The 27826-nt window shown below is 44.8% G+C and overlaps 1 protein-coding gene across 4 annotated transcripts; it reads right to left on the reverse strand.

Moving 5' to 3' along the window:
- Positions 1–227: 227 nt before the first annotated feature.
- Positions 228–27090, reverse strand: LOC111966185 (DDB1- and CUL4-associated factor 1). 4 transcript variants are annotated; one of them, XM_023990625.2, is made up of 25 exons: positions 26888–27090; positions 25249–25369; positions 24933–25009; positions 24743–24816; positions 24533–24646; positions 24270–24407; positions 23463–24077; positions 23193–23294; positions 22942–23100; positions 22608–22787; positions 22248–22457; positions 21879–22048; positions 21571–21698; positions 18941–19176; positions 17783–18849; positions 16031–16229; positions 15857–15939; positions 15318–15402; positions 14562–14795; positions 14222–14315; positions 12292–12396; positions 11922–11995; positions 11673–11765; positions 11248–11482; positions 228–3813 (listed from the first exon to the last, which is right to left on the reverse strand). In XM_023990625.2, the coding sequence occupies exons 2-25, from the start codon at positions 25359–25361 to the stop codon at positions 3767–3769; spliced, it is 4632 nt and encodes a 1543-aa protein (XP_023846393.1). In that variant the 5' UTR covers positions 25362–25369; positions 26888–27090; the 3' UTR covers positions 228–3766. The 4 variants fall into 4 exon arrangements, with proteins under 4 accessions (XP_023846393.1, XP_023846392.1, XP_023846395.1 ...); XM_023990624.2 differs by having other exon boundaries at positions 228–3816; XM_023990627.2 differs by lacking the exons at positions 24933–25009; positions 25249–25369; positions 26888–27090 and having other exon boundaries at positions 228–3816; positions 24209–24407.
- Positions 27091–27826: the final 736 nt, after the last annotated feature.

The following is a 27826-nucleotide window of genomic DNA, read 5'->3' on the forward strand; positions in this document are numbered from 1 at the left end:
GTCATGCAATAAAATGCAAATTAATTACTTAAATCATACAATGTGATTTTCTGGATTTTTGTTTTAGATTCCGTCTCTCAYAGTTGAGGTCTACCTATGATACAAACTACAGACCACTACATACTTTGTAAGTAGGAAAACCTGCAAAATCGGCAGTGTATCAAATACTTGTTCTCCCCACTGTATCTTCATTGTTGGACATAAAAGATTGTAAAAACACCAGGAAATTAGCACCAAGTGATTTTAATGGAAATCTATTCGTAAGTATTCCAAAGCATAAAAGAGATGTGATCGTAAGCAATGTTTGAAATGATCGTTTTAGTCAAATATATACATATACACATATATACATATATATATATATGTTAAATAAACATATATATATATGTTTGTTTGCGCTTCTTGCGGTCAGTTTGCAAATGATTTGTAATTATGTTTTGGCCCCCCAACCCTCAGCTAAAGAAAATAAATCAGCCCGTGGCTGAATCTAGTTGATGATCCCTGATCTAGCTTGACATCTGATTCCTATTCCTACCGACAAAAATAAGAACTGATGTCAACACAATGTAATTGTTTAACATTGGTTGGCTAGTGACAGCCAGTGAGAGAAAATAGTATGGTAGAGTAGCAAAGTACATTATGCACCATCTGGGAAAAGCAAACCTGGTATTTTAGAACCTGTAACAGGTGCACAAGAACATTTWAAAATTAAAATAAACCTTAAAACATTTAAAGTATTAAACAAACTATACAGTGTGATTTTCTGGCTCTACTTTCATTGAAGTTGATACATAGAAGACATCTAATGAAAGCCTTGACTGAAAGAGGTTTTACAGATGTTATTGTACACGGTAGTTTAATACCGTTTGCCCTAATAAGATTGGCTGAGGGAGTGTTTATCCCTCTGTATACCAGAKGCCTGTGAGGACCACTGGTCTATAAGCTGCTATCAGTTGACACCCTCCATTCCAGCAGACAATGGAAGCAAGAGGTGGTGGTAATTGGAACAATGCAGTGCTTCCTCAATCATCTACCTACACACACACTCCAGCTCTCAAATCACACATACACGCTCTCACACACAAATACAGAGTCCAAATCKCCATCTCCCTGTCATACACTCGTACAAACAAGACATACGCAGATAAAATCTATTCGGACTCCCTCTCTCTTACACACACAAAATTCTCTGCTCAAACATAACATAGACAGACACTATACGGTACTCTATTATGGGCAGACACAGAATCGGTCCTCCGTCTCAAATACTATATTCACACAGACAAGATAGCCTCTGCTTGCAACATCACCCACAGACAGAAAAATAAATGTATTCCTCTTAGACAAGATCCTGCCTGTTTTCAGCATAGCACAGGCATCTCCCATGCACTACTCTAGCATGCTCATACACACACATTTTCAAATCACTTTTTAATCAAAACGAGGTTGTTTTTAGAATGTTATGATCCATTCTATAATTATCTAAGAACATTACATAATCCAATTTAACATATGGTTGCCAATGGTGATGCAACCGCACACTACTGGATTAGCTGATTATACAGCAAATAGCCCATGTCTGTAGACAGAGCATGTAGTCTACAATAAATAGTAATTGAAGTACRAAACAAATGTGTGTGTGTGGTGTATTATACTATACATAAAATTGGCTTATATTGGGTACCACAAATGACAATCTCTAGTACATTTCTGAGGTATATTCTATACGTTTATGTTCTGGTCGTGAAACCCTGGCTCCTACGTAGGTTAGAGATGAGTGAGCTCTTCCATCACAGCAACTGAATAATAGCTGTTGGGTGTATGATGCACGTCATATTCAATGTTCACACCAGGGCGTTAATCTCTTAACGTCAATGGGTCAGGGTATTCCAATTTAGGCCTAAAGATGACAGAGCTCAATCTTTAAATAAAATGAGAGTAAAAATACTTTTAGATACATACTGTACAGAACATGTTTTTTTTTTATGGGTCTTTACAAGAGTGCCTCTAACAAAGAAATGAAGAAAGGTAGAAGGAAAATAATGAAATCAAAAACTAGGAAAAGTTAATGATTCAGGAAGAAAAATCATGATATGTTGGCAACACATGTGAGACCAGCCTACATTTGCATCTTGACTGTCTCGTTAAAAAGTAGCAGCAACTGAATAATATGCACARTTTAATACTTATCAGGAATAGCTTCTAAAACCACCCACCCTTCCACCCAAAATAGTTCAAGGTCAAAACCATAATCCAAACAAAACACACCTCGGCCAAAATACAGTGYGCTTGCTTTACATAGCCGGGGGAATGAGTTTCATTGTCAACGCTATCCCTATAACCGGCCTCCCTGGCAGTTGAGGGTGGGATTCTGTGTTTTCCACAAGGCTCCTAAATTGCCAATCGAGTACCAAATTCACCCACCCGGACATCCCTTAATGCAAAACATGTGCACCCAGTGTCTCTGTATTATTGACAGTCAGCAACTAAAACATCATCCAATGCACTTCTGTCAGGGGTGTTCCAYGAGAGGACCAAACAAATCATAAGTGTTAGAAAAAAAATATTTAAAAAAGGGGAAACAGGTTGTAGCAATATAACAACTGAATACCAAGCAATGTCCACGAATGAACTCCCCCCCCCACCAAAAATGTTAACCCAAAATGTAAAGGTAAAGTATGCTTTCCGTCTTACAATATAACATTTGCTGTGTGTAGACAGAATAAACCCAATGTTGATATCAAGCACTCAAAATGTAAATCTAAGCCAAATTCATACACGGTGTAAAAAAATTAAGGCCTCGTTATATAGACATACACCTACATCAAATCACGTGCCGACAATATTTGTGTAGTCCACGGTTTTACACTCACTAATGCGAGTACAGTTCCTAAATTGYCAGTCGTCAGCATTTTTAAAGAGCACCATGTTTAATCCGTTATGATTACACAGTGAAACYMAGTGGCGTTGGTCATTGATGGCACTATTGTGTGTGGTGTCTTGGTCGCTAGCTACGTTTGTATTGTAGGTGGTGCAGTGGAGATGAACCTGAGGATATGGCTGCTTTAGCTCCACAGATTATCAGCGCTCTGTGTGGGTGTTTGTTTTTAAAGTGGCGGCCTCAAGCACCACCTTAGTCTTTAGCAGACCACACGGGAGCCGATGCAGTACAGAACAGTAAGCTTGAGTCAGCGAACACTCTGCCTTATCAATCCACAGAGAGAAGTGGTATCCTWCAGTTTCCCCATCTAAAACAGCCTACACATGACAGTGGTCATTCAGCACTCTAGAAAATGACCAATAGTCCATATGGGGGGACAAACTTTGAAAAGAGCTTTAATGAAATCAACATTTTAAAAAGAATCAGTCTTTGTTGTGTGTACCAGTTTTTTTCCCCCACTCATCAAGCAAACCGTGTAATATAAAACTATATCATCATAAACAGTTTTTTTTTCTCAGGAATACCATTTCCGTGGAAATGTTTTGAAAGGCGGAACTTTCTTCTGGCCCTCTACTTCTGACTCTCCAATCAGCTTCTCCCACCATTTCTCCTGGGCGGTAGGTGGGCATTGGGACAATATTCCAAACTAGCAGTGCAGTCGGTCTCGCAGTTCATTCCCCAAATCCAAATCCCATCCTTCTTTCTCCCCAACTCTAACTGTACCTTACCGTCTTGTCTCAGTTGTTAATGAGTGTTCACCCACGGGAGAGCTCTCACTAGAAGTCCGGGAAATGTTGTCCTAGTTCCTCTGTCCCAGACAACTCCTCACTCATTCAGGGACAGGATTATGTCATCCTCAAGGTCTGAGCTGTCTGCTGGGTTGACAGAAAGAAAGCAAAGACAGATTTAGAGGTCCGGGSAATAACGGGACAGAACACTGTACAAGTCACGGTGCTGGAGTAAAAATGCCACCGAGTAGAAACATGTCTCCTGTGTGAGGGTTCATCTCTGTTTTTCCTTACTCACTCTTTAAAGATGAAATGTCCACACAGCAGTACAGTAACACTTTTTTTTTAAGCAATAATTTTGATAACAAGCTAAGCTTCACAGAGAACGAGGACTGTATTTAAAAAAAGGCAAGTCATAGCCGGCATACAAAACGCTGACGCGCACCTTTAAAAAAAGTATAATAAATCTATGAACACCATCAATAAATCAATTTATTTTATTATTTATCTAAATTAACATTATGATAAGAAAATGTATTTCAGAAGAACAGAATATGATTTGGCCTAGTGTATGTTAGTTACCTGGCTATGCTCCATTTAGCAGACAAGATATGCTTATAAGTCCCGTGCCATTATACGACTTTATAGTTAGAAGAATATAATTGAACTTAGCTGAATAAAATAGTAATGGGAAAATATCCTTTCTAAGTGTGTGCATACAGTGCCTTCAGAAAGTATTCAGAGCCTTTGAGTTTTTACACGTTGTTACGTTACAGCCTTATTCTAAAAGGTATTAWATAAAATCTTCAACAATCTACACACAATATCCCATAATGACAAAACGAAAACAGGTTGACATTTTTGCAGATTTAAAAATAAAAAACACRAACACCTTATTTACAAAAGTATTCAGACCCTTTGCTACATCCTGTTTCCACTGAGCATGGAATGTTTCTACAACTTGATTGGAATCCACCTGTGGTAAATTAAATTAATTGGACCATTTTTGGAAAGGCACATACCTGTCTATAAAAGGTCCCACAGTGGCCAGTGCATGTCAGAGCAAAAACCAAGCCATGAGGTCGAAGGAATTATCCGTAGAGCTCCGAGACAGGATTGTGTCGAGGCACAGATCTGGGGAAGGGTACCAACACATTTCTTCAGCATTGAAGGTACCCAAGAACACAGTGGCCTCCATCATTCTTAAATGGAAGAAGTTTGGAAACACCAAGACTCTTCCTAGAGCTGGCCGCCCGGCCAAACTARACAATCGGGGGAGARGGGCCTTGGTCTGGCAGTAAAAGGCACGACTGCCCGCTTGGAGTTTGACAAAAGGCACCCAAAGAAACAAGATTCTCTGGTCTGATGAAAGCAAGATTGTACTCTTTGGCCTGAATGCAAGCGTTACGTCTGGAAAAACAATGACACCATCCCTACCGTGAAGCATGGTGGTGGCAGAATAATGCTGTGTGGATGTTTTTCAGCGGCAGGGACTGGGAGACTAGTCAGGATCGAGGCAAAGATGAACGGAGTAAAGTAAAAAGAGAGATCCTTGATGAAAACTTGTTCTAGAGCGCTCAGGACCTCAGACTGGGGCGAAGGTTCACCTTCCAACAGGACAGAAACCCTAAGCACACAGCCAAGACAATGCAGGAGTGGCTTCAGGACAAGTCTCTGAATGTCCTTGAGTGGCCCAGCCAGAGCCTGGACTTGAACCCTTTCGAACATCTCTGGAGACCTGAAAATAGCTGTGTAGCATCGCTCCCTATCCACCTGACAGAGCTTGAGGATCTGCAGAGAAGCATAGGAGAAACTCCCCAAATACATGTGTGCCAAGCTTGTTGCGTCATACCGAAGATGACTCAAGGCTGTAATCGCTGCCAAAGGTTCTTCAAAAAAGTACTGAGTAAAGGGTTTAAATAGTTCAAGAATATTCCAAGATGGCGTAGCAGTCGGACGTGTTTTTGTCTTGTACCTTCCTTTCCCTTGTAAACATTGCTTTTCCTTTTTTYCCCGTATATATATTTAATATTTTACCAGCTAACTGGCTACTAGTTAGCCACGGCCCGCTAGCTGTCTAAAGTACATCGGAATGTTAGCTTAAGAGGCCCATCGGACAAATTCTTTGGCCACTATACCCACCATACAGAGCCCTGCTGATCCGTCGCCTGAACCGGAACCCCAACAGAAGCTAGCCAGCTAACTAGCTACTAGTCAGCTAGTCACTGCTAGCGGTCATCAGCCATCTCTAGCACGGACAACTCTCGCCAGTCTGCACAGCGCGACTCAAACCAGAGCAAATCGGACGTATTTTTCTCCATATCTCCGGATTCCTACCGCAAGCTTGAACCTTTTTTTCTTCTTCACCTGGATCATTACAGCTAGCTGGCTGCTATTTGAGTGGCCACTCCTGGCTAACGTCACTGTCCCGAAGCAAGAACCAATTAGCCTGGAGCTAGCCTTGCCAGGCCCATCTCCCGGCTAGCTAAAGAGGTCCATCAGCCACTACTTGGGCTACAATACCACTTTTCGCCAACTGGCTTGGACCCCCGCCGACTCATCACGACTGGACCACCGACGTGATTCGCCCGATGGGGTTTTTCTCAACTGGCTCCGCCGTCGCTTCGTCCCCTGAAATCCCATCCGCGGCCTTCTAGCTGTCCAGAGCACATTGGACTGTTACCTTAAGARGCCCACAGGACAAATTATCTGGCCACTATACCTATTCTGCCAATTGGCCTGGTTTACCACATGGAGCCCTGCTGATCCGTCTGCCGATGTAATAGCACGAGGGGGCCACAGACTATCTTCCGTCGCGACGTCCCTCCAAGGCCCTTCTGTTAGCTTSCTAGACACGGCCCGCAAGCTGCCTGAAGCCAACTCACTGGACTCCTATGATCACTCAGCTACGCATGCCTCTCGCTAACATCAATATGCCTTGTCCATTGTTGTTTTGGTTAGTATTTATTGCCTTATTTAACTGTAGAGCCTCTAGCCCTGCTCAATACGCCTTATTTAACACTTTAGTTCCACCTACCACACAGGTGACATCACCTGGTTTAAATGATATTTGTAGGGACAATATYTCTTTCATCGTCACTCTATGCACAGGTTTACCCGCACTGTATCCACATCCTATCATACTTTTGTCTGTACATTATGCCTTGAATCTATTCTACCGTGCCCAGAAATCTGCTCCTTTTACTCTCTGTTCTCTAAGCACTAGACGACCAGTTATTTAAGCCTTTCGCCGTACCCTTATCCTACTCTTCCTCTGGTGATGTAGAGGTCAATCCAGGCCCTGCAGTGCCTAGCTCCACTCCCATTCCCCAGGTGCTATCATTTGCTGACTTCTGTAACCATAAAAGCCTTGGTTTCATGCATGTTAACATTAGAAGCCTCCCCCCTAAGTTTGTTTAATTCATTGCCCTAGCACACTCTGCCAACCCGGATGTCTTAACCGTGTCTGAATCCTGCCTCAAGAAGACCCCMAAGAACCCTGAAATTTCCACCCYTAACTATAATATTTTCCGACAAGATAGAACTGCCAAAGGGGGCAGTGTTGCAATCTACTGCAAAGATAGCCTGCAAAGTTCTGTCTTACTATCCAGGTCTGTACCCAAACAATTCGAGCTTCTACTTTTAAAAATCCACCTTTCCAGAAACAAGTCTCTCACYGTTGCCGCTTGCTATAGACCACCCTCATATGGTGCCCTGGACACCATATGTGAAMTGATTGCCCCCCATCTATCTTCAGAGCTAGTGCTGCTAGGTGACCTAAACTGGGACATGCTTAACACCCGGCCATCCTACAATCTAAGCTTGATGCCCTCAATTTCTCACAAATTATCAATGAACCCACCAGGTACAACCACAAATCCGTAAACATGGGCACCCTCATAGATATCATCCTAACCAACTTGCCCTCCAAATATACCTCTGCTGTTTTCAACCAAGATCTCAGCGATCACGGTCTCATTGCCTGCATCCGTAATAGGTCTGCGGTCAAACGACCACCCCTCATCACTATCAAACGATCCCTAAAACACTTCAGCGAGCAGCCCTTCCTAATCGACCTGGCCCAGGTATCCTGAAAGGATACTGACCTCATCCCGTCAGTAGAGGATGCCTGGTCATTCTTTAAAAGTGCCTTCCTCACCATCTTAAAAATGTAGAACCAGGAACAGATACATCCCTTGGTTCTCTCCAGACCTGACTGCCCTTGACCAGCACAAAAACATCCTGTGGCGATCTGCATTAGCATCGAATAGCCCCCGTGATATGCAACTTTTCAGGGAAGTCAGGAACAAATATACACATGTAGTTAGCTTTCCTAAGGCTAGCCTTTTCAAGCAGAAATTTGCATCCTGTAGCACAAACTCAAAACATTTCTGGGACACTGTAAAGTCCATGGAGAATAAGAACACCTCCTCCCAGCTGCCCACTGCACTGAAGCTAGGAAACACTGTCACCACCGATAAATCCACTATAATTGAGAATTTCAATAAGCATTTCTCTACGGCTGGCCATGCTTTCCACCTGGCTACCCCTACCCCGGTCAACAGCMMKGCACTCCCCACAGCAACTCGCCCATGCCTTCCCCATTTCTCCTTCACCCAAATCCAGATAGCTGATGTTCTTAAAGAACTGCAAAACCTTGACCCCTACAAATCAGCTGGGCTAGACAATCTGGACCCTCTCTTTATAAAATGATCTGTCGAAATTGTTGCATCCCCTATTACTAGCCTGTTCAACCTCTCCTTCGTATCGTCTAAGATTCCCAAAGATTGGAAAGCTGCCGCTGTCATCCCCCTCTTCAAAGGGGGAGACACTCTAGACCCAAATTGCTACAGACCTATATCTATCCTACCCTGCCTTTCTAAGGTCCTCAAAAGCCAAGTCAACAAACAGATTACCGACCATTTCGAATCCCATCGTACCTTCTCCGCTATGCAATCTGGTTTCAGAGCTGGTCATGGATGCACCTCAGCCACACTCAAGGTCCTAAACGATATCATAACCGCCATCGATAAGAGACATTACTGTGCAGCCRTATTCATCGACCTGGCCAAGGCTTTCGACTGTCAATCACCACATTCTTATTGGCAGACTGAACAGCCTTGGTTTCTCAAATGATTGCCTCGCCTGGTTCACCAACTACTTCTCTGATAGAGTTCAGTGTGTCAAATCGGATGGCCTGTTGTCCGGGCCTCTGGCAGCCTCTATGGGGGTGCCACAGGGTTAAATTCTCGGGCCGACTCTCTTTGTATTTATCAATGATGTCGCTCTCGCTGCTGGTGATTCTCTGATTCACCTCTACGCAGACACCATTCTGTATACTGCTGGCCCTTCTTTGGACACTGTGTTAACTAACCTCCAATGCCATACAACTCTCCTTCCGTGGCCTCCAACTGCAAGTAAAACTAAATRCATGCTCTTCAACCGATCACTGCCCGCACCTGCCCGCCCGTCCAGCATCACTACCCTGGACGGTTCTGACTTAGAATACGTGGACAACTACAAATACCTAGGTGTCTGGCTAGACTGTAAACTCTCCTTCCAGACTCACATTAAGCATCTCCAATCCAAAATGAAATCTAGAATCGGCTTCCTATTTCGCAACAAAGCATCCTTCACTCATGCTGCCAAACATACCCTGGTAAAACTGACCATCCTACCGATCCTCGACTTCGGCGAAGTCATCTATAAAAAATAGCCTCCAACACTCTACTCAACAAATTGGATGCAGTCTATCACAGTGCCATCCGTTTTGACACCAATATATTAACCACCACTGCGACCTGTACGCTCTCGTTGGCTAGCCATGGCTTCATAGTCGTCGCCAAACCCACTGGCTCCAGGTCATCTACAAGTCTCTGCTAGGTAAAGCCCCGTCTTATCTCAGCTCACTGGTCMCCATAGCAGCACCCACCCATAGCACGCGCTCCAGCAAGTATATCTCACTGGTCACCCCACAAGCAAATTCTTCCTTTGGCCGCCTTTCGTTCCAGTTCTCTGCTGCCAATGACTGGAACGAACTGCAAAAATCACTGAAGCTGGACACTTATATCTCCCTCTCTAACTTTAAGCATCAGCTGTCAGAACAGCTCACAGATCACTGCACATAGCCCATCTGTAAATAGCCCATCCAACTACTTCATCCCCAAACTGTATTTATTTATCTTGCTCCTTTGCACCCCAGTATCTCTACTTGCACATTCATCTTCTGCACATCTACCATTCCAGTGTCTAATTGCTATATTGTAATTACTTTACCACCATGGCCTATTTATTGCCTTACCTCCCTTATCGTACCACATTTGCACTCACTGTATATAGATTTTTCTACTGTATGTTTGTTTATTCCATGTGTAACTATGTTTTGTTTATTCCATGTGTAACTCTGTGTTGTTGTATGTGTCGAACTGCTGTGCTTTATCTTGGCCAGGTCGCAGTTGTAAATGAGAACTTGTTCTCAACTAGCCTACCTGGTTAAATAAAAGGTGAAATAAAAAAATATATGTTCTTTAAATAAGGTACGTTTTATTTTTTWAATTTACTTAAAATTAACTAGGCACGTCAGTTAAGAACAACTTCTTATTTACAATGACGACCTAGAATAAGGCTGTAACAAAACGTGGAAAAAGTCAAGGGGTCTGAATACTTAGCGAAGGCACTGTATGAAGTGGCTATGTTGAGCATAAAAGTGATTATTTGAAACAGTTTATGATAAACACAGAATGTCAGAAATCAAAACATATGGGCTGCATGATGSAACATTGATGATTTGAGAAAGTAGAAAAAAAGAAAAAAAACKTGCACTCTGTTCCTTGCCTCAGGCTGCACAGATGTTCTATCATCAAGTGATTATATTGTCACCCATCAGACTATTCTCAATTTAATCTTTACTAATATGGACATTTCTATTTGATTTAGAATGGCCCATTATCAAATGGACAGGAACAGGGGCAGGGAGAAAAGAAAATACATGTCATCTGTATGCACTCGAATAGCGAATGGAGGCCGCAATTTTTCCCGCCGGTCCGTTCTGTAGGCTACTTCGGTTTTATAGGGGAGCATGTGCTTAATATGAGCAGCTGAGAAATAAATACAACACTTATTTCAGTTCATGCATCAACCACTGTTTGAGGAGCATGCTCTCGCTGCCCGACAGGTGATATTCTGCCCAAACTCTGTATACCATTGGCTCTCTCCAAACTTGTTCCTGCAGCTACCCAGTAACTTAATTTGGGAACTMTTGAACTCTTGACCTTCGAAGCTAGTTCCACTGCGTTTTTTCATTGTTCCCCTCTAATCACAGACTGATTTAAACCTGGCACACCAGATGGGTGCAATTAATTATCAAGCAGAACAGAGAACCAGCAGGCGCCGGACCTCATAGGGTAAGAGTTGAATGCCCCTGTTGAATGTCATTATAAAAAGAAAAATATGTATCCTAGCCCATGACAGAAGGTTAAAGTTCAATGTTACCACAAACTTCAACCCTGCTGGTCCTTCATCCAATGCTGTACCTAGATGAGTGCGTGGCTGAGGGATACACTGACAACTATTACTCACTGTTATCCAGGGCAAGGTCCCCATCTTCCTCATCCGAGTCATCGTCATCATCCTCACCATCCCCCTCAAGCAGACGAGCTACCTCTTCATCGTCAGAGGGAGAGAAGTCATTGTTCCCATCTTCCTCGTCCTCTCCTCCATTATCATTTTCCAGCTCGGCAACCAGTGGGTCTGTGTCGATGTCGTCGTCAGAGTCATCTTCGTCATCATCGTCGTCCTCTTGATCGTCATCCTCCTGATAGGGGACAAGTGTTCCAGAACAGCCAGATCTTATATTTAGATATTTAGGCTGCATTACTTGCAATAAAAAMATTCTGGCATAACCAACCAATCACCCAATGTTAGCGATTGGTTATTTGATGGATTATCAACCAACATAACATAAGAGGGGGGCGCTTTGTGAAGGGGTACGTTGGGTCCTTTACCTGATCTTCCTCATCCTCCTCCTCCTCAGCCAGTCTCTGGCGTCCCACCTCGTACAGTCTGCACACCGTGTCTGTGTTGACCGAGTCCTGGTTCTGGAGGGGAAACACACAGAAAGTCTGACAACAGTTGTATGCCTCAATAGTACTAAGCCCCACCACTAAACTCAATATCTGACTGTGCAAAGTGGGGTATGTGATTCAATCCTTTGCAGCTTTATCGAGTAATCTAACAGATGACAGAAGATTTACCTCGATCACAGCCAGGTAGCAGTCCTTAGTATCCGTGCAGAGGTCAAATATATTCCTCTTCACGTCGATGGTGGCTGGGGGGGAGGGGGGGAATAATAAACCTCTCATATGACTTCACAATATTGAAAGTAGTTGATACAGGAAGAATAAACGCTTTTGTAAGGAGTCAATTTGGGAAAAAAAGCTAATCTGACTCCATTTCCAAAGCATGAAGCTGTCGTTTTACAAAACGAGTGTTTCCCAGATGTTGGGTCAGGACAGGAGCCACTATTGAGTCATGCCTGGGTTGCAATTTAAAACAAGATAGTCTACTTCTGATAAATGCAAGGCCGAGGGACTGTTGTGACAGTGTGTCTTAGAGCAGTCTTACCAATGGGTTTGTAGTCAGTGGCATTGAACGTCCTGAAGGAGGAGCCAAAGGGAGTCTTCATCTGCATTTCCAATATATCATCCTCATTATCTGCCTGTAGCATCGCTGGGAAAAACAACATTCGGGTTACGTTTTCTGTACACGCGACAACGAGAGCAAATCTGGCCAGATTAAATGGCCAGACCGATAGACATGGTTCTGGCTACTAAACAGAGTGGTGTGGGTGCGTGTGTGGGCAGAGCCTTCATGGTATCCACATGGTCCTAGGTAACAGGGTTGGGGTCAATTCCATTTCTATTCAGTCAAGAAAAAAAGTGAATTGGAATTCCAATGAAAGAATTGAAAAATTCTGCTTGAAAATAGGCATTGCTCAATTCTGGTACCATAGGGACACATTGTGGAAAACGCAGAGGGTCTCACAGAATCTGGACAGAACGGAATTCAACAATGTTCCAAAATGTATTGAACTTAGTAGGAAAGCAAATAAATGTAGTGAACTAAATAGAAAATACATTAATTTGCCCATGTTCATCATAATAGATGAAGAAAATGCATCAGTGATTTGTATTTTCCAGCAAGTTTTGGAAACGGCACAGGAATGCCCGTCTGTGTGTGTGTTGTGTGCAGTGCGTGCGCACGTCTAGTCTACACTTCAAAGATGTGAAGGCTTCCCCCCCCAAAAAAATACTCCATGAACTGTTATCTACAAAATAGCCTACGCCTAACCTAGCAGAATGATATCATGCTCATTTGCATCAATCCAGAGGCCATTCGTTTAGCAAACTCTGCAATCACATGGTCTCCATCTGATGCTCACTTCTGTAAGAATATTTTGAAGATAAATACACAACGCAGAGGACTAAAGGTCAAGAGGACTGAAGGTCAACAGAGTACAAATGATCCAAGGAAAGTGTTTTTTCTGTAATAGAAAATTAATGAGCAATGGGTTAGAGACATGGGAGGAATTTGTCTATTCATTAAGCCTGAAATAGGATACTTGTTATTTTTATTGCAAGGAATTSCAATTGGTCAACCACAGGCTAGGGTTGGGTTATAAAACTACATCCTCTCCATTTGCTCTGTGTTGAGAATCACTGAGGACAGGGGAGAATGAACATCTACCTCTCAGCATAACATCTATGATTTGTCCTCTTTGAATAAACCTATTTTTCTCCCCCTGATTTGCGTTGGAATCTGTGTTATTGAAGAGTTAACATCAACTGCTAACACTTCGATTAAATGGTTAACTATATCCCCCCCCCCCAAACCTCAAAAGTAGTCTCCTGTTCAAAAATTGTTGTGGAGATTAAAAAAATATATATATAATAATTGTATGTTCTATTAAAAAGTGAGATGTGAAAAGATTACAAAAAAACCTGGGGAACAACAAACTTGTAAAAACAAAGACGGATATAAAACTATATTTGGGGAAAATTTWATGAATTTTGGTAATGCGAGGATCCATGATAGCAAAATAACACTAGTTGCATACGTACAAACTGCATGGATGTACGTATGGGTGGATAAAGAGAGATGATAAGAGTGATACTGCTGCTCGACTGCCACTGCTGTGGTTGGGTACATCATGGCCTCCACATGGCTCAGGCTACTGAGACATTCGAGTGATATGGATGTGGGTGGATCCATCATGGCCTCCCTGTGGCTCTGGCTGTGAGGTGGTGTGAACCAGCTGGTGCTCTCCTCTGCCAGCTCAGGGCACAGCCTCCTGGCCATATGGTTCAGTGGGGCAGTGTGGCATCAAACACACACCTCTACATGCACATTCAAMACTTCATAAATACACAACCCCCAAGCACTCACCTTTTTACACACATCTATAAAGTGCTAGCTGTTCAGCAGGTGAAATTTCGATTAGTCTCACTAACACAGGATACAGTACTGCATTTCCCATCATGCAGTGAGTTCTCACCTCCGTAGATGACCGTGCCGTTGTTGTTGAAGACGATCCTGCACTGGTCCAGAGCTGGCACTGTGTGGAGCAGGTGGAAGGTCCGCAGGTCCCACTGACACACTCATTAAGAAATCACAATGTCACATCACTCTCAGTATAATGTAACGACTATTTTTTCACAATTCATTTGGTGTTGGGGTATTTTGCCGGATGTGACAAACTAATCTTGACATGTGGCCACTTTTGAGGCTTGATAACATCTGACCAACTGATGTAGGCTAAGTACTGCCAACAGAGCATTGGGAATACTCTTTAAAAATGTAATATTACTATTGTACAGTACGTGAGTAAAGGATACAATCTCGGTGTTGACAATGAGCTCCAGGCCGTTGGGGTGGAACACTCCGCTGATGTTCATGTTGAACTTGTCAAACTTGTGGATGGCCTGAGCTGAGCGCACATCCCACAGCACGCCGTCGTTCAGCACCAGGTCGTCGGTGGGGTTAAAGGTTGCACAGTTCCTCTTGTAGTTGTTGGACAGGTCCGGGTAGTGGAGGGTAAGGGTCTTCTGCCCTGTCTGGATGTCGTAGATCTGAGACCCAAAGACRATGACATGATTTCAGCTTATACACAGAGTATACAAAACATTAGGAACACAGGTTCTTTCCATGACAGACTGAACAGGTGAAAGCTATGATCCCGTGTTGATGTCACTTGTTAAATCCACTTCAACGAAAGGGAGGAGACGGGTTCAAGRAGGATTTTTAAGCCTTGAGAAATGAATTATGTGTATGCCATTCAGAGGGTGAATGGGCAAAACATGATTTAAGTGCCTTTGAACGGTGTATGGTAGTAGATGCCAGGCGCATCGGTTTGTGTCAAGAACTGCAACGCTGCTAGGTTTTTCCACGCTCAACCATTTCCCGTGTGTATCAAGAATGGTCCCCCACCCAAAGGACATCAGACAAATTGGCTACTTGATACAACTGTGGGAAGCATTGGAGTCAACCAGGGGGGGTGCAAATCAATATTAGGAAGGTGTTCCTAATGTTTGGTGTATTCAGTGTATATACATGGTTGTTCAGTTTAACCTTTAGATGTTAAGAAAACTTACGTGAGCTATGTGTTCCTTTGTGCCAATGACTCGGTCTTGTGAAAGTTTACTGAACTCCACATAATGGTCATCTAAGAAGGAATGCCTGGAAAGAAAAATGGGAAACAAATATATATATCAAATGAATAAAGATAAATGGAATTTTTTGTTGTTGAAAAAGACACATTTCAAGGCAATCCTTACAACCTCTGACTTCAGTTCATATTGAAAAATCAATTTTGGTTAAGCAATGAGGGACCAATGTTGTTCTAGCTAAAATCACAAAAAGCCCCAATGTTGCTTTTGTTAAACTGTGGCCCCACTACACTGTCTGTGTTCTATGAAGTGAAGATTCCAGCCCTAAGGCAGTTCAGTTAGTGTGCATAATTAAAGAACCTGTCAGCCCCTTTCAGCAACTCCCTGCTCTGAGGACCATACACACAGAACCAGTAGAAAGAACCATAGAAAGGAAACGGTAAAGCAGTCATCCCCATTGAAAACAATAACCAACTGTATTGATTTGACTGGGCCAAGGTTAGTCTTATGTGAGTCACACTTACTTCATGATGAACACTGACTTCATGCCCCACAGTGCAGACAGAGGATAACTCCATGACGCTGACGTCAACAACAGAGAGCCATCCTGATGACAAAAGACAAGAATAAAGGTCTCATTAAATACTATGTTTTAGATATCCACAAGATAGGTCGATTTGTAAATGTGCCTCACTGACCCGTGATGGCTCTAGGTGTGTGATGGCAGAGCTGTGGCAGCTGTAGCTGGCCTCCTCCTGGCCTGTGAACACATTGTAGAGTTTGAGCTGGCCCGTACACGTCCCCAGCATCAGGAACCGCTCACGGGCAGAGAAGGCACAACACATGAACCCACTCTCATCCTCATCTGCCTCCCTGAACACAGAGATGGGTCGGAACCTGGGAAAAAATAAAAACAAACCAGCAAAAAAAAGAAACGTCTTTCAAAGATAAATCCTTGCTTGTTCAATGAACCATAAACAATTAATGAACATGCACCTGTGGAACAGCTACAGGATGCAGCTTACAGACGGTAGGCAATTAAGGTCACAGTTATGAAAACTTAGGACACTAAAGAGGCCTTTCCACTGACTGAAAAACATCAAAAGACAGATGCCCAGGGTCCCTGCTCATCTGCGTGAACGTGCCTTAGGCATGCTACAAGGAGGCATGAGGACTGCAGATGTGGCCAGGGCAATAAATTGCAATATCCGTACTGTGAGACGCCCAAGACAGCGCTACAGGGAGACAGGATGGACAGCTGATCGTCCTCGCTGTGGCAGACCATGTGTAACACCTGCACAGGATCGGTACATCYGAACATCACACCTGCGGAACAGGTACAGGATGGCAACAACAACAGAGAGACTGGACTGAGGGCTTGGAGGCCTGTTGCAAGGCAGGTCCTCACCAGACATCACCGGCAACAATGTTGACAAACCCACCTTCGATCGACCAGACTGGCAAAAAGTGCTCTTCACTGATGAGTCGCAGTTTTGTCTCACCAGGGGTGATATTCGGATTCGCGTTTATCGTCGAAGGAATGAGCGTTACACCGAGGCCTGTACTCTGGCGCGGGATCGATGTACTCTGGCGAGACATCCTYCTCCCTCATGTGGTACCCTTCCTGCAGGCTCATCCTGACATGACCCTCAGCATGACAATGCCRCCAGCCAAACTGCTCGTCCTGTACTTGATTTCCTGCAAGACAGGAATGTCAGTGTTCTGCGATGGCCAGCGAAGAACCCGGTTCTCAATCCCATTGACCACGTCTTGGACCTGTTGGATCGGAGGGTGAGGGCTAGGGCCATACTCCCCCAGAAATGTCCGGGAACTTGCAGGTGCCTTGGTGGAAGAGTGGGGTAACATCTCACAGCAAGAAACTGACAAATCTGGTGCAGTCCATGAGGAGATGCACTGCAGTACTTATGCAGCTGGTGGCCACATCAGATACTGACTGTTTCTTTTGATTTTGACCCCCCCTTTGTTCAGGGACACATTATTCAATTTCTGTTAGTCACATGTCTGTGGAACTTGTTCAGTTTGTGTCTCAATTGTTGAATCTTGTTATGTTCATACAAATATTACACAAATTAAGTTCTGAAAATAAACACAGGTTGACAGTGTAACACCTGGTCCACCCAAGGTCCACCTCAGCCTAAAAGGCAAGTGTCACAGTTTAGCTTCCGTCCTCTCCTCGCCCCTACCTGGGCTCGAACCAGGGGCCCTCTGCACACATCGACAACAGCCACCCTCAAAGCATCGTTACCCATCGCACCACAAAAGCCGCAGCCCTTGCAGAGCAAGGGGAACAACTACTTCAAGGTCTCAGAGCAAGTGACGTCACCGATTGAAACGCTATTAGCGCGCACCCCGCTAACTAGCTAGCCATTTCACATCGGTTACACAAGGACTTTGTGCCGAGTCCCTAGTGTGGTAGGAAGAAATCATACCTGCTAAAGATGAGGTGTCGGTCGAAGCAGCCGCCATCCACCCCTCCGTATTTTGGGTAGACAACCCTGCGTGTGTGTCGGGAGGTGAAGTTGGTTGGGGCCTGGCGCCTCTGCTTGGGCTCAGGGCACTGGTGGGGGGTGAAGAGGGAGAAGGGGGGGCAGGTGGTAACGGGGTTCTTGCAGCGCGCATGCTGCTCCCTCAGGTACTCTGTGATGATGCTGTCCAGGGCGGGGGGAGAGGGCAGGTGTCTGTCCAGCTGTTTCTTCATGGCTGGACTCTGGCTGAAGGCACCGTAGTCCGACTTCTGCCTCAGCACCCGCGGCTTCTTACAGATGGCAGGCACGGGGCACGGCGACGGKCGCTCTCGCATGAACACGATCCGTCCAATCAGGGGAGAGCCGATGTTTTGGTGAGGGGTCAACAGGGGAGGGGCGGCCGGAGGTACCGTGAGGAGTTGCGACGTCGAGGGACGAGGCTGGGGTTGAACTGACAACGGCACGGACGGATGAGAGCTGTGGCTCACCAACCGTGCTGTGACCCCATTGGCCAGCCGAGGGGTCCGGGGGAGGGCAGGGGCAGGAGAGGCAGGGGGAACAACGACAGGAAGCAAAGCTGAGGAAGATGGGTGGGGGAGGATGGCCATGGGGAGGTCGGCCTCCTTGGTGAGTGTGGTGGCAGTGTCATGCAGACCCTTGACCACCAGGTGGTTCCGGATCAACAGCAGTAGCTCCTTCTCAGGAAAGGATATTCTGGACTGGGCCACCACGTTTGCCCTCTGCAGCCAGGCCAGGGAGACATCCGTCCCGATCATGAGGGGTTTACCAGACACCCGCTTGATTAGCTCTGCCGCAAACTTGCAGAACTTGACGTGTTCGCTGCGTTTGTCCTGGAGCACGGGCTCCTTCATGAGCTGCTGGATGTGTCCACTGCTGAAGAGAGGCAGCTTGCTGATAATCTGTCTGACTGAGCTGGAGCGGGACAGACCCACCAGGGCCTTACAGGCCAGGGTCCGAATCTGATCCGCATCTGTGATGGGCATCTTCACTGTCAGCAGGGACAGCAGTACCTACAGGGAGATGGCAGAACTATGAGACCAGTAGAGCCCAAAAACATTCAAGCGTAAGATCAATAGACAATTCGGAAATAAATACTTTCACCTTGATGCCGTTGTTGGACTGCACCACGTTCCACATCTTGGTGAGCACGCTCTCGCTGTTCTTGGTGGTCTGGGGTAGACGTCTGCGGGGCGTGCCAGAGATGAACTTGCCGATGCCGAACATGCCTTTATCTGGAGCGCACACACAGTTGATGACCACCTGCAGAGCAGACTTCTGGATCTCGGCATCGTTCACAAACACCTCTCCCTCTGCCACCACCAGGACTACACCCATACCTGAGGAACAACAGAACATTAAGATTAGAACGCAAAGCCAAGAGTACTGGTCTACTGGATATATGGGGTTGTGTAAATAGAAAGCCATGGCAGGTGGGCTATCCACTGAGTGTACAAAAAAATTAGGAACACCTACTCCTTTCATGACAGACTGATCAGGTAAACGCTATGATCCCTTATTAATGTCACTTGTTAAATCCCCTTCAAAATCAGTGTAGATTGCGCGTACCACTTGTTTGGGAATAGCCAATGCCGTCGTGGGATACACMAAATATAAATGTAATTCACATTTTCACACAGTCCCTTTAGATTTTCCAACAGGGCTATACATTTGGGTGAGTTTCCCCCCCTCGGCCTGAGTAGCCTCGTTTCACTGACAAAAATAAAAAACAATTCCACAAACCAGGACAACAGGAGAGGATATTTTTAAAGTTACTGGACAGCTTTGTGACATCAAATGGTCAAGATGTGTTAGTATCTGTACTAATGGCACAAAAGCCATGACAGGGAGAAATAGTGGAGTGGTAACGCGCGTGCAAGCAGTTTCTCCCGACGCCACTTGGGTACACTGCAGCATCCACCGRGAGGCACTTGCTGCCAAGAGAATGCCTGACAGCTTGAAAGATGTTTTGGACACTACAATGAAAATGTTATTTTGTTAAAGCAAGGCCCCTGAACTCTCGTGTATTTTCTGCATTATGCAATGATATGGGCAGCGGCAATGTAACGCTTTTACAACATACAGAAAGAAGTGCGCTGGTGATCAAGGGGCAAAGTATTGACTTTTTTCTTTTTCTTTTGAGAGAGACAAGCTTAAAGTTCTTTACTGACAATCATTTTCACGTGTCTGACCGCTTGCATGATGACGAGTTACTCACACGACTGGCCTATCTGGGTGATGTTTTTTCTCGCCTGAATGATCTGAATCTAGGATTATAGGAACTCTCCGCAACTATATTCAATATGTGGCACAAAATTGAGGCTATGATTAAGAAGTTGGAGCTCTTCTCTGTCTGCATTAACAACACACAGGTCTTCCCATCATTGTATGATTTTTGTGTGTAAATGAACTCAAGCTTACAGACAATGTCAAATGTGATATACCAAAGCACCTGAGTGAGCTGGGTGATCAATTACGCAGGTATTTTCCCGAAACGGACAACACAAACAACTGGATTCGTTATCCCTTTCATGACCTGCCTCCAGTCCACTTACCAATATCTGAACAAGAGAGCCTCATCGAAATTGCAACAAGCGGTTCTTTGAAAATTGAATTTAAAATCAGAAGCCACTGCCAGATTTCTGGATAGGGCTGCGCTCAGGAGTATACTCCCTTGGCAAATCACGCTGTTAAGACACTGATGCCCTTCGCAACTATGTACCTAWGTGAGAATGGATTCTCGGCCCTCACTAGAATGAAAACTAAATACAGGCATAGACTGTGTGGAAAATTATTTAAGACACTCTCCAATACAACATTGCAGAGTTATGTGCATCCTTTCAAGCACACCCTTCTCATTAACCTGTGGTGAGTTATTCACCATTTTTGAAGATCAAATAAGGTTTTATATGTAARATTGCTAAATTATTGATTGTTATTATCTGTGCCCTGGTGCTATAAGAGCTCTCTGTCACTTCCCACGTGTGTGGCAGGCTTACAAWGATGGCAAAAAACAACATTTGAGTGCGCTGACCCTGGTGCTAGAGGGGGTACACAGCTGGAGGTTGAATGTTTGAAAGGGTACGGGACTATAAAACGTTTGGGAACCACTGGTGTAGATGAAGGGGAGGAGACAGGTTCAAGAAGGATTTAAGCCTTCAGAATTTAAGCCTTCAGACAATTGAAACATGGATTGTGTATGTGTGACCATCAGAGGGTGAATGGGCAAGACAAAAGATTTAAGTGTCTGAACAGGTTATGGTAGTAGGTGCCAGGCAACTGTGTCAAGAACTGCACCGCTGCTGGGTTTTTCACACTCAGTTTCCCATGTGTATCAAGTGTACCACCCAAAGGACATCCAGCCAACTTCACAACTGGGGGAAGCATTGGAGTCAACATGGGCCMGCATCCCTGTGGAACGCTTGACACCTTGTAGAGTGCATGCCCCGACGAATTGAGGCTGTTCTGAAGGCAATAGGGGGTGCAACTAAATATTAGAAAGGTGTTCCTAATGTTCTGTACAGTGTATATTGACTTGTGCAATATTCATATCGCAAGAGATCCATATCGCATGAAATATTTTGAAATGCTAATTAGCCGCATGTGACGTCTGTTTTCATAGTTTATTCGGTTGCTGTCCCTCTCCTCGTTGCTGCTTCCCACACACAGATGTCCCAATGATTTCTTGCCCATATCGTGCAACTTTAATGACATGGCAGGGCAGTGTAACATACCCACGGTGGAGATGGCGTTGCCCCCCTCCCCATCCAGCACGGCCACAGAGTCCGACATCAGCAGCTGGGTCTTAGGGACCACCGTCAGGATGCTCAGAATGTCCAGGGCATAACGCACTGTGTCACTCCTAGGGGACAAAACAACACAGGGTGAAATAGTCACAGGTTACAACTTTGTGCTCACTTGAATTTGTGAGAAATGTTCTCCATAATGGACAGAGGTGTATTTTAATATAGAGCAGATGGAGTTGATAAATAAGTCCATCCTTCTCATCAGAAGGAAGGATGCATTTATTTTCTGTCCTTACCTGCCGTAGTAGGTCCTCCAGTCACAGGCAATGGAGATGAGCTGCAGGAGAAGCTCCACACAGGAGAGCTTATGGAAGACTTCTGCAGGCTCCCAGTACAGCCTGACTGGGCCATACTCAATCAGGAACTCCATCATCTCCACCACCTGCTCATGGGTGTAACTACATGCCTGGTGAACATAAAGAGAATGAGGCATCACTGAAAGAAAACCATCAACAAAGTTCATCTGTGATGATGGGTTCCAGGGGGATGGCGGTAAAATCCATTTCAATTGAGGAAGTTAATTRAAATTCAATTTCATTATTTGAAAGAGGACCCAAGACAATTTCAATCATCACAACACACATAGAACAGCATGTTCCTCCTACCTTGTAGTAAGGCTGTGGGTGAATGGGAGCACCCCCTTCAGTCCGCTGCAGGGACTGCTTGACCTGCTCCACCTTGATGGCCAGATGAGCCTCGGAGTACCTGCGCAGGGCCATGCAGGTGTGCTTGGCCGTCTGCCTGCTGGAAAAGATCTGGTCATCACTCAGCAGGGCCCCCTGGTCCTCAGGGTTCAGGATCTCCAAYGTGCTGATCTGGAGACCGTAGAATACAAAATAAACAGCAGTCTAATACACACCCCAACACAGAGGATGTTCAGAGAACTGATCTGGAGACAGTGAAAAGCACTTGGTATTTCACTTGGATACAACAGAAGCATGACTAAACCACACAGGTCCTCCTACCAGGTTGACCATGCGCCGGAGGCCGTCCTGCCTGTCAAAGAGTTCCAGCACTGCTCGGAAGGAGAAAGAGATGGAGAAGAACATGGTGGCGTGGCAGCAGCCCGAGGCGTGGGAACACTCCAACAGCCACAGACTGTAGCTCACCACCTCAGACAGGATAGAGTGGGGCAGCATACACACCTGGGGGTAACAGAGACACATTTAATGGGGACACATGAACACACATTTGTATTGACTTACACATTTACATGGAAGTAAATCATGTCACACCCATGTACCACAGGTCACAACTTTTATGAACTGTTTACTTTTATGCAGTGCGTGTTTGTCCTACCCTCTCCATGGCATCCTGGTTGTAGGCCAGGTAGTAGAGGCACAGAGACACCCCTGTGGCGGCCATGGAAGGCTTGGGGATCTCCAGCAGCTTCTGAACCCCTCCATGGACCACAAACTGGGCGGCAAACTTCTTATGCAGGAGCAGGGAGGCTAGGTACTATAGGTAGCGAATGAGAATCTAAGGATAAGGCTGGGATGCTCCTCTTGAAACAATTGAGATGCATTATAGGTCAGTTGTAGAAAGGTTACCTTGAGAGCCTCAAAGGTGAGCTGTACATCGTTGGTCTGCTTCAGGTCCATGTAATGGATGAGCAGCTCACAGGCTCCCATCTGCATGAAGACAGCCAGAAGCTGAAAGACAAAATGAATACAGAGAAATAAAAAAATGTATGCAGAGAACTACTCGTCTGTCTACCAGWCATTTATGGCATATTGTCTTCAACGACTACAGCACTAGCTCTTATAAAGGAGTTTGATAAGACTGACATCTGCTGGTAGGTTTTTGAAGCAGCCACTAACCTCCTGGTACTCTCCCAGAGGGGTGAGGTACTGTAGGATGAGCCTCTGCTCCATCTCTGGGGTCAGAGGGTAAAGGTGATAGTTGTTCCCAATCACCCAGGGGCTCATCTCAGACCAGCTGCTGTTGGACAGCTCGCTGAAGTTCCTCTCCGGGTCTGGCAGGGAGAAGTTCAGTTTCTGTTTCACCTTCTGTCCATTCTCCCTCTCTGCTCTCCTCTTGAGGTGAGTGCTGCCCTCCTCCCTGCCGTCGGGGAAGTCCCGGTGGGACAGAGGCGGCGGGGCAGACACAGGCTTCATCGGGCCATTGACAGCTGAGTTAGCGCAGCTGCTGGTCTTGTGGGTGTTGTTAAGGTAGTTGAGGTGGAAGGAGATCTCGCTGTAAGACTCGTGGCTGTGGATCTCCACTCGGTCCTCATCTGATCCCTTCTCATTCCTCTCAATGTCTTTATTCCCCGGGGGGAAGGGGTTGTCCTCGAAGCCCCCGTCGACCGTCTCCTCATCCAGAGGAAGGAGAGGTTCCCCCAGGGTTTTCCTGGGGCTGGGCCGTTTAAACCCCTTCCGGTTTTCAGTGTCCTTGGCCTGCAGCTCGCGTAGCCGCTGCAGCATCAGAGGCACCTAAAGAGAGAAAGATGCATCTAGCATCATTCACAGATACTGACATCTAGCATCATTCACAGATACTGGTGATGGACACCCACTTGTGGTGACAGGGCTAAAATCAATTGAACCCACATTACCGTATTTACACAAGATCTTATGTTGATGTTGATAAACCTTCTCAGGTAGTAGTAGGATGTTGCCACTGACCACGACAGAGTTCTCCTCCCTGTAGTTGGCAGCGATGTCCTGGTTCTCCATTGCTCCAGCCAACAGGCCTGTAGCATAGATTCTCAGGGGCTGCTCCGCCTCCTGGGCCCATTTAAAAAGCCTCTCCACTATGCCCTCCTGTCATGTACACACACAAACAGAGACATCATGATTATTGAATATTTGAATCAGTTGCATATTATAGCTAACTAAATATACAAACATGTTCAAGTGCATCTCCACAGATGTAGGTTATAGCCTACCTTCTCCTGAAAGACCACAGCAGTCTCCAACCCAGGCATGATGTTCTGCAGCAGGCGACAGGCTGCAGTGTTGAGGGTGAGCTCTCTGCTGGTCATCACATAGCTATTAACGAGCTAGAAAAAGACAGGAGTTAAAATAATTCAAATTTGAACAAATACCATTCTGTAAATGTGTGGGGAAAAACACATCTTAAAAAGTTCAGGTCTTACAGCATTCATGAAATCATCATTTTTGAACAGGATCTTTAGCAGCTGACCCAAGACGCATTCTGGATCCGCTCTCCCTAAGTGGCAAGGGGTTGKGAGAATTAGAAAAACCTACAGAAGGTCAACAACTATCACTGTTGCTATAGTTAATACTATAGTTATGACTACATACAACATAAATACATCATCTTACCAGGGTGCCTGTCATCAAAAGGATCCGGATCAGCTTTGTGATATTCCTCAGTCTCCCTCTCCACCAGCTCTGAAATCCTGAGGGGAAAAGAAAACCCATGATATATTCAAAAACAGACAACCACATATTCCTTAATGTTCAGAGACAAAAAAAAAAAAACGTATTTCCATCCCTTCATCAAGTAATATATGGCATAAATAAATAAGGTGAAAGCAAATAAACAAGCAAATAAACTTCCCAAAACATTCAGTGATGKTACTTCCCATAATATCCACTGGTGTTACCAACAATTATCCTGTATTACTCAGACACTCACTTAGTCAGGATGTTGACCAGGTCCGGTGTGCTGGCCTGCTGCTCCCTCTCCCACTGCTCCAGCAGAGAGGTCAGCTCTGCCTTGGAATCCACACTAGCAGATGCCGACGCCATGGTCTGGCCTGACACACAGAACAAATCATGTCATCAACTAAACTTTACTTGGGGTCTAGAGAGAATGTGCAAGAAAAAAAACTGCATTGGTGCATGCAAGAGAAGAGAGTCACCTGTCATTGTAAATTTTGATATGAGCTAGATTGATTCCCTACTCTTGCATGCACCAACACRGCATGTTTAGCATATCATCACTAACACTAGCTTACTGATTTGGCCTACGCCTCAAATAAAATATAATTCATGCATGATCCATCTATGCTCACAAACCATGACTACCTCTCCAGTTGCAACCAGTGACACAAAATKGACCTTTCTTTTGGCTCCAGTTCAGAACCGATCCAGCTATACAGGTTCTTGGGACAGTCAACAGGTGATTTGGTCATGGCCTTGAGCACGACGCTAGAAACCATAGCCATGTTTATGGCTCTGCTAGAAAACATCCAATAACATTCGCTATTGYGCAGTAGCTACTAGCTAGCCTGCCCTGTATAATTAATGTTAGCTAGTTAAGAGTTGAGGAACCCTCAACTCCGTTCTCTTTATCGAGACGGAGTATAGTTTTGGTGACTGGTCGCGGGATTTGCTTACAACAACATTGAGTCACCACCATCAATCGATTATTGTAAAAATGTCAATTCTGAAAACGCTTACAAGTACGTATGTTGGTCCTGTACAACTCCGGTCCATCCGCGGGGTGCTAAAATTAATAATTCTAATAAAAAAATATAACTAATACAAACGATTTTCCCTTCATGCTCGTATTACGTAAACTGCGATTAAATTGGGTCCGTACTATCAGGAATCCTTGGGACGTCCCTAACGGTACCATTTAAAATGTAAACTTCCGTTTACGTAGAACGAGCAAAAAGTCGGTTGTATTCGCTACAATTTTTATTAGAAGTATGAATTTCAGTACCCCGCGGAAGGATCGCAGTTGTACAGGACAAACATAGCTATAGGTAAGCGTTTTCAGAATTGACATTTTTACAAGAATCAACTGATGGCGACTCAATGATGTTGCTAGCAAGTCCCGCGACCAGTCATCAAAACTCAACTCCGACTCGATATAAGAGAACGGAGCTGCGTTCCTCAACTAGCTACTTAACTTACACTCTCTGTAATATATAGCTAGTAAGTTAGTTACATCATGATGACAAGCTAACGTACACACGTGTTTTGTAGTGATTTAGCTAGCTAACTACTGAACTGGTTAGTCATCCGTACCTTGCTAATGTTACATATTGTACATTAGTTAGCTAGTTAACGTTAACTATCTTTGACAGGTATATTTCACATCTGTAGAGTATATTAGCTGCGCTACCAACTAGCTATGAATATGCCCTATATAAACGTTAACTAACTAGTACAACGTTGGAACGTACGCTATGTTTTAGCTACAATCAGTTCAGTGTTGGTGTTCAGCACCAGAAACAGCTGTCTGCGTTGTTTGCACTCGAGCTAGCTACAAGACCGTCTAGAAAGCCAGTTTGTTTGCGAAACAGTGTTGTTGGCTGGCTACGTACCTTTTTCTGCTAAATTGTCCTTCGCTCTTCCCTTATTCCTTTTTTTTTTTTTTTTTTACAATGCCGACAGACACTTGCTAACTACACCAATATTTGTTGAAAAGAATACAAACGCCACCTTGTTATCACTTGTTTTAGCACAGCATTTATTATRGCGAACACGTTCTACACGTCAAAAGTTCAGCGTCGACTTTTKATGACGCAAAAAGGAGCAAGCTCAACATGGGCGGAGTTCAGCAGAAATGTCATTCCGATTAGTTCAAAGCAAAGGGACACACTGGGTGCATTCGAGCTGATCACTTTTGTCAAATCTGTGGCCTTTAAGTGTGTTGCATTATGGGGCTTAAAAATGGTCAGACTTGCGCCAGAGAGGAAGAAGTAAAGCGAGAGGTTTGACTTTGCCCAAAATCTGTCCAGGGAAATAAGCCCCCAAGTGATTATTTTTTTGTATGGAGGTCAATGAGTGTCAAACTTGGTCAACCAAAAATGTAATTGATAATTTGCTACGCGAGGCCTATTTGACCGAATAGAAGTTTCGTAAGGATTAGGTTGTTACGAATGCACTGATATAATTGGGCGCACGTTGCATTTCGGCAGTGGCGTGTATTCATGGAAGCACGTTGCAACCTAAGATCGTCTCCCTCTCCGGTGGCTTCTACCTCGGGTTCAGAGTCTCGGAGCTCCCAGGCTGCCTGAGAGACCGGTCCATTCAACACCACCAGCTGTCATCATAGGCAGCTCTATGGTGAGAAACATCTCCGTTCCCAAGGCAAAAACCCTGTGCTACCCAGGAGCACGATTACAGGACATAACAAGGCTGCTTCCAACTGTTCTACCACAGATGCCGGGAGCTGACGACATAAGGAGGGCTAACTCGGAATATTTGAAAATGTATTTTTTAGAACTGATTTTATCATTAAAAGACTCCAAAAAATGTCC

Source organism: Salvelinus sp. IW2-2015, linkage group LG7 (assembly GCF_002910315.2).
Source record: "Salvelinus sp. IW2-2015 linkage group LG7, ASM291031v2, whole genome shotgun sequence".
In the NCBI taxonomy this organism is placed as follows: domain Eukaryota; kingdom Metazoa; phylum Chordata; class Actinopteri; order Salmoniformes; family Salmonidae; genus Salvelinus; species Salvelinus sp. IW2-2015.